Here is a 6,000-nt window from a genome sequence, read left to right on the forward strand (position 1 = left end):
ATTCTGCAAGAATGTGAAGAGCAAGAGGATGAGCCGTGTGAGAAAAGGACCAATCAGGAAACGTGTGCATGGAGTCGGAGGAGGTAGCGGAGGTATTTAATGAATACTTTGTTTCAGTATTCATCAGGGAAAAGGACCTTGGCGGTTGTGGGATGACTAACAGTGGACTGAAACGCTTGAGCATGTAGACATTAAGAAAGAGGATGTGCTGGAGCTTCTGGAAGGCAGTAAGTTAGGTAAGTCACGAGGACTAGACAGGATATACTTTTGGGAAGCAAGGGAGGAGATGGCTGAGCCTCTGGCGATGATATTTGCATCAATAGGGACAGGAGAAGTATCAGTGATTGGAGGGTTGCAAATGTTGTTCCCTTGTTCAAGAAAGGGAGTAGAGATAACCCAGGAAATTATAGACCAGCGAGTCTGACTTCAGTGGTGGGCAAGTTGTTGGAGAAGATCATGAGTGGCAGGATTTATGAGCATTGAGAGAGACATAATGAGAGTAGGGATAGTCAGCATGGCTTTGTGAAAGGCAGGTCGTGCCTTATGACCCTGATTGAATTCGTTGAGGATGGAACAATGAAGGTAGAGCAGTAGATGTAGTGTATATGGATTTCAGTAAGGCACTTGATAAAGTTCCCCATGAAAGGCTACTTCAGAAAGTAAGGAGGCATGGGATCCAAGGAGACCTTGCTTTGTGGATCTAGAATTGGCTTGCCACAGAAGGCAAAAAGTGGTTTAGTTGGTTTGTATTCTGCACGGAGGTCGGTGACCAGTGGTGTGCCTCGGGGATCTGTTCTGGGACCCCTCCTCTTGCGATTTTTATAAATGACCTGGATGAGGAAGTGGAGGGATGGGTTAGTAAATTTGCTGATGACACAAAGGCTGGGGGTGTTGTGGATAGTGTGGAGGGCTGTCAGAGGTTACAGTGGGACATTGATAGGATGCAAAACTGGGCGGAGAAGTGGCAGGTGGAGTTCAACCCAGTTAAGTGTGAGGTGCAAACGCAAGGAAATCTGCAGATGCTGGAAATTCAAGCAACACACACAAAATGCTGGTGAAATGCAGCAGGCCAGGTTCATTTTGGTAGATCAAATTTGAAGACTAAATATAATATTACTGGTAAGATTCTTGGCAGCGTGGAGGATCTGAGAGTTCTTAGGGTCCATGTCCCTAGGACACTCAAAGCTGCTGCACAGGTTGACAGTGTTGTTAAGAAGGCATATGGTGTGTTGGCCTTCATCAACTGTGGGACTGAGTTTAGGAGCCGAGAGGTAATAGTACAGCTATATACGTTATATGTATTACAGCTTGGTCAGACTCCACTTGGAGTACTGTGCTCAGTTCTGGTCGCCTCACTACAGGAAGGATGTGGAAACCATAGAAAGGGTGCAGAGGAGATTTACAAGGGTGTTGCCTGGATTGGGGAGCATGTCTTATGAGAATAGGTTGAGTGAACTTGGCCTTTTCTCCTTGGAGCGACAGAGGATGAGAGGTGACTTGATGGAGGTGTTTAAGATGATGAGAGGCATTAATTGTGTGGATAGCCAGAGGCTTTTCCCCAGGGCTGAAATGGCTGACACGAGGGGGCATAGTACCGAGGGGATGTCAGGGGTAAGTTTTTCACACAGAGAGTGGTGGGTGTGTGGAATGAGCTGCCAGCGACGGTGGTGGGAGTGGATACAATAGAGTCTTTTAAAACTCTTAGATAGGTACATGGAGCTTAGAAAAATAGAGGGCTTTGCACTAGGGAAATTGTAGGCAATCTCTAGAGTAGGTTTCATGGTTGGCACAACATTGTGGGCCGAAGGGCCTGTAACGTGCTGTAGATTTCTATGTTCTATGAGAACATGAGTTGTAAAGAATCTGTAGTTGGTAGAATTAGTTCTCTCTGGTGAGTGAAGTAATCCATGCTGGTTCAGGAGTCTGATGATTGTTCCTGAACCTGATGGTTTAGGATATAACACCCCTGCCTCTCCTAAGGAATGGCAGCAACCAGAGGAGCAGGTTTGACTTTCCAATCTGAAGCAGGCACAATGCCAAGGTTTCTGTCAGGGTTAGTTGCATTTGTGTCTCCATCTTCCCCTTGAGCCACTGGGTTAACCTTTTCTGTACTTGTTCTAGCAGGAGAATCACAGTGCCTTTGGATCGCATTGGAGGCTTCTACATAACCCAAAAGAGAAGCTGGTCGGTGAGTCAGAGGGAGACTTGCTGCTCCGTTACCTGCCTGTCTGACTTTAATATCAGTCGCTGGCTTCTCACGTACTGAGGGAGGGTCACACTGTGGGGGGGTTGTACTGAGGGAGGGTCACACTGTGGGGGGGTTGTACTGAGGGAGGGTCACACTGTGGGGGGGTTGTACTGAGGGAGGGTCACACTGTGGGGGAGTTGTACTGAGGGAGGTTCGCACTGTGGGGGGGTTGTACTGAGGGAGGGTCACACTGTGGGGGGGTTGTACTGAGGGAAGGTCACACTGTGGGGGGGTTGTACTGAGGGAGGGTCACACTGTGGGGGAGTTGTACTGAGGGAGGGGTGGTACTGAGGGTGGTACTGAGGGAGGGTCACACTGTGGGAGGGTTGGTACTGAGGGAGAGTCACACTGTGGGAGGGTGGTACTGAGGGAGGGGTGGTACTGAGGGAGGGTCACACTGTGGGAGGGGTGGTACTGAGGAAGGGTCACACTGTGGGAGGGTTGGTACTGAGGGAGAGTCACACTGTGGGAGGGTGGTACTGAGGGAGGGTCACACTGTGGGAGGGGTGGTACTGAGGGAGGGTCACACTGTGGCAGGGTGGTACTGAGGGAGGGGTGGTACTGAGGGAGAGTCACACTGTGGGGGGTGGTACTGAGGGAGGGTCACACTGTGGGGGGTGGTATTGAGGGAGAGTCACACTGTGGGGGTGGTACTGAGGGAGGGTCACACTGTGGGGGGTGGTACTGAGGGAGGGTCACACTGTGGGGGGTGGTACTGAGGGAAGGTCACACTGTGGGGGTGGTACCGAGGGAGGGTCACACTGAGGGAGGGTGGTACTGAGGGAGAGTCACACTGTGGGAGGGTGGTACTGAGGGAGGGTCACACTGTGGGAGGGGTGGTACTGAGGGAGGGTCACACTGTGGGAGGGGTGGTACTGAGGGAGGGTCACACAGTGGGGGGTGGTACTGAGGGAGGGTCACACTGAGGGAGGGGTGCTACTGAGGGAGAGTCACACTGTGGGGGGTGGTACTGAGGGAGAGACACTGTGGGAGGGGTGGTACTGAGGGATGAGGTGTCTGGAGATTGTGTTGGCATTTCTATAGCACTAGGTTTTGACAGGATGGGTTTGCTAGGCTGAAGCCCAACCCTCCTCCTTTCACTTTGAGCCGGGCTTGGGGGTTACTATGCCAACACGCCACTCAGTGACTCTGAATCTCTCCCTGTCTTAATCAGGATTATCCGAAGGCGGACAGGGATATTTATGAAGATGATTTGAGTTATTCACAGATGGAAGCTACCCAGCAACTGATGGGAGATCCGTAATGCCGAGGCAGCAGGCTCAGCTTCATGGTGCCCTCAGTAACGCACACTTTTAAAGAGAAACGCTACTGGTGATTAATCTGCCTAATGATGAAAGCTGCGATTCACTGATGTGAGCTGAAGTTGGGAGGGTGGGGGTGGGGAAGAGTGATGTGATGGTAAGTGGCCAGCTACTCTCCGTATCACAATGCAAAGCTCTCCGGAGAGCCGAGTGTTAACTTAATCACACGTAACCACTCACTGATCATTTTTAGTCACACATATAAAGGCACATGCACTGGATTTATTTTCTGATTCCTGTTCAGTTTCCCACTAATAAAAAAACCTTTTATTTAAAATGGGTATTTATGTGTTTGTTGCCTGAATATTATCATCCTTTGCCAGTATTATAGAGTCACCCAGCACAGATACAGACCCTGGAGCCCAAGTCGTCCATGCTGAATGTGTTGTCCAGCGAGTTAATCCCGTCTGCCCTCATTTAACCCATGCACCTCTCCTATTCACGCACCAGAGCTGAAGTCTCTGTCTCACTCTGCATTTTTAATTCACCTGCAACCATTTGAAAATACTCATTGCTTTACAGATCAAAGTCAAGGATAGAAAATCTAATTCCTATTGCATCCTGGAAGTGCAAAGTGGTACAAAGCACCTCTACTCCGTCACCACGACAGGCGAGATTTCCTACTTCCCATTCCTATTCCAACATGTCAGTCCACAGCCTTCTCTACTGCCACACTCAAGTTGGAGGATCAACACCTTCTAATCCATCTGGGTAGCCTCCCACCTGATGGCATGAACATTGATTTCTCAAACTTCCAGTAATTTCACCCCCCTCCCTCTTCTCTCTTTTTCAATTCCCCATTTTCACTCCCCTCTTCCCTCTCATCTGCCTATCATCTTCCATCTCCTTCCCTTTCTTCCACGGCCCACTGTCCTCCCCTATCAGATTCCTTCTTCTTCAGCCCTTTACCTCCTCCACCTATCACCACCCAGCTTCTTACTTCATTCCTCCTCCACTCACCCACCTTCCCCCTCACCCGGTCTCACCTGGCTGCTTGTTCTCCTCCCCCTCCTCCCACCTTCTTATTCTGTCTTCTGCCCCCTTCCTTTCCAGTCTTAATGAAGGACCCCAGCCCAAAACATCAAGGGTCTGTTCCTCTCCACCGTGTTCCCCTTGTCCTCACCTACCACCCCACCAGCCTCCGGATCCAGCGTATTATCCTCTGCAACTTCTGCCACCTTCAACAGGACCCCACCACTCACATCTTTCCCTCTCTATCCCTCTCTGCTTTCCGTAGGGATCGTTCCCTCCACGACTGCCTGGTCCACAAGTCCCTCCCCACAGATCTCCCACCTGGCACTTATCCCTGCAAGCGTAAGTGCTACACCTGTCCCTACACCTCCTCTCTTACCACCATTCAGGGCCCCAAACAGTCCTTCCAGGTGAGGCAACACTTCACTTGTGAGTCTGTTGGAGTAATCTATTGCATCTGGTGCTCCTGGAGCAGCCTCCTCTACATTGGCGAGACCCGACGCAGATTGGGGGACCGCTTTGTCGAGCACCTCCACTCCATCTGCCACAACAGACAGGATCTCCCGGTTGCCACCCACTTCAAATCCACATTCCCATTCGGATATGTCCAAACATGGCCTCCTCTACTGCCATGATGAGGCCAAACTCAGGTTGGAGGAGCAACAGCTCATATACCGTCTGGGTAGTCTCCAACCCCTTGGTATGAACATCGAATTCTCCAACTTCCGGTAATTCCCTCCCTCTCCCTTCCCCCAACCCACTTTCACTCTGCCTCCTCCTCCAGCTGCCTATCACCTCTTCCATGATTTTGTCTTCTTCTACTACCCATAGTGCTTTCCCCTTTCATTCATTCTTCACCTCTCCTGCCTATCCCCTCCCTGCTTCCCCTCCCCCACCTCTTGATCTTTCCTCTTTTTGGTTTTTCACCTAGCACCTTCCACCCTCCTCCCACCTTCTTTATAGGGCCCCTGCCCCCTCCTTCTTCAGTCCTGACGAAGGGTCTCGGCCCGAAACGTTGACTGCTCGTTTCCACGGACGCTGCCCGACCTGCTGAGTTCCTCCAGCTTGTTTGTACGTGTTTATGTGTCATCTCCACAGACGCTGCCCGACCTGCTGAGTTCCTCCAGCATTTTGTGTGTGTTGTTATGTTCATGTACTATAGCGGCACAAGATAGGAGTATTGTGCGCTACAAGGGGACTACAATGGGGTTTCCTTGGGGGCCTCTCACCATACAGAAGCAATGGGAAGGCCATTTGGCCCCTCACACCTGCTTGACCATTCAATAAGCTCCTGACTGTTCTTTGACCTCTCCTCGTCTCTGATTTATTTGTCACATGTACATCAAAACATTGTAACATATGGTGAGGTGTGTCACTTGCATCAACAACTAACACAGTCTGAGGATGTGCGGGGGGCAGCCCGCTTCCACTGCCAACCCAGCGTGCCAACAGTTTACT

General features: G+C 50.7%; 1 protein-coding gene across 2 annotated transcripts in view; it reads left to right on the plus strand.

Annotated features, from left to right (window-relative positions):
• The window catches only part of LOC132397039 (PHD finger protein 23-like), a 56,038-nt gene extending 52,448 nt beyond the window's left edge, over positions 1–3,590 (plus strand). Inside the window, exons 7-8 of one of the 2 annotated variants that reach the window (XM_059975271.1) lie at positions 2,122–2,188; positions 3,423–3,590. In XM_059975271.1, coding sequence (XP_059831254.1) covers positions 2,122–2,188; positions 3,423–3,454 — 99 coding nt within the window. In that variant the 3' untranslated portion in view covers positions 3,455–3,590. The remainder of the gene's footprint in view (positions 1–2,121; positions 2,189–3,422) is intronic. The other variant, XM_059975272.1, reaches the window with a different exon arrangement.
• The last annotated feature ends 2,410 nt before the right edge of the window (positions 3,591–6,000 follow it).

This window comes from Hypanus sabinus, chromosome 7 (genome assembly GCF_030144855.1).
Source record: "Hypanus sabinus isolate sHypSab1 chromosome 7, sHypSab1.hap1, whole genome shotgun sequence".
Lineage (NCBI taxonomy): Eukaryota > Metazoa > Chordata > Chondrichthyes > Myliobatiformes > Dasyatidae > Hypanus > Hypanus sabinus.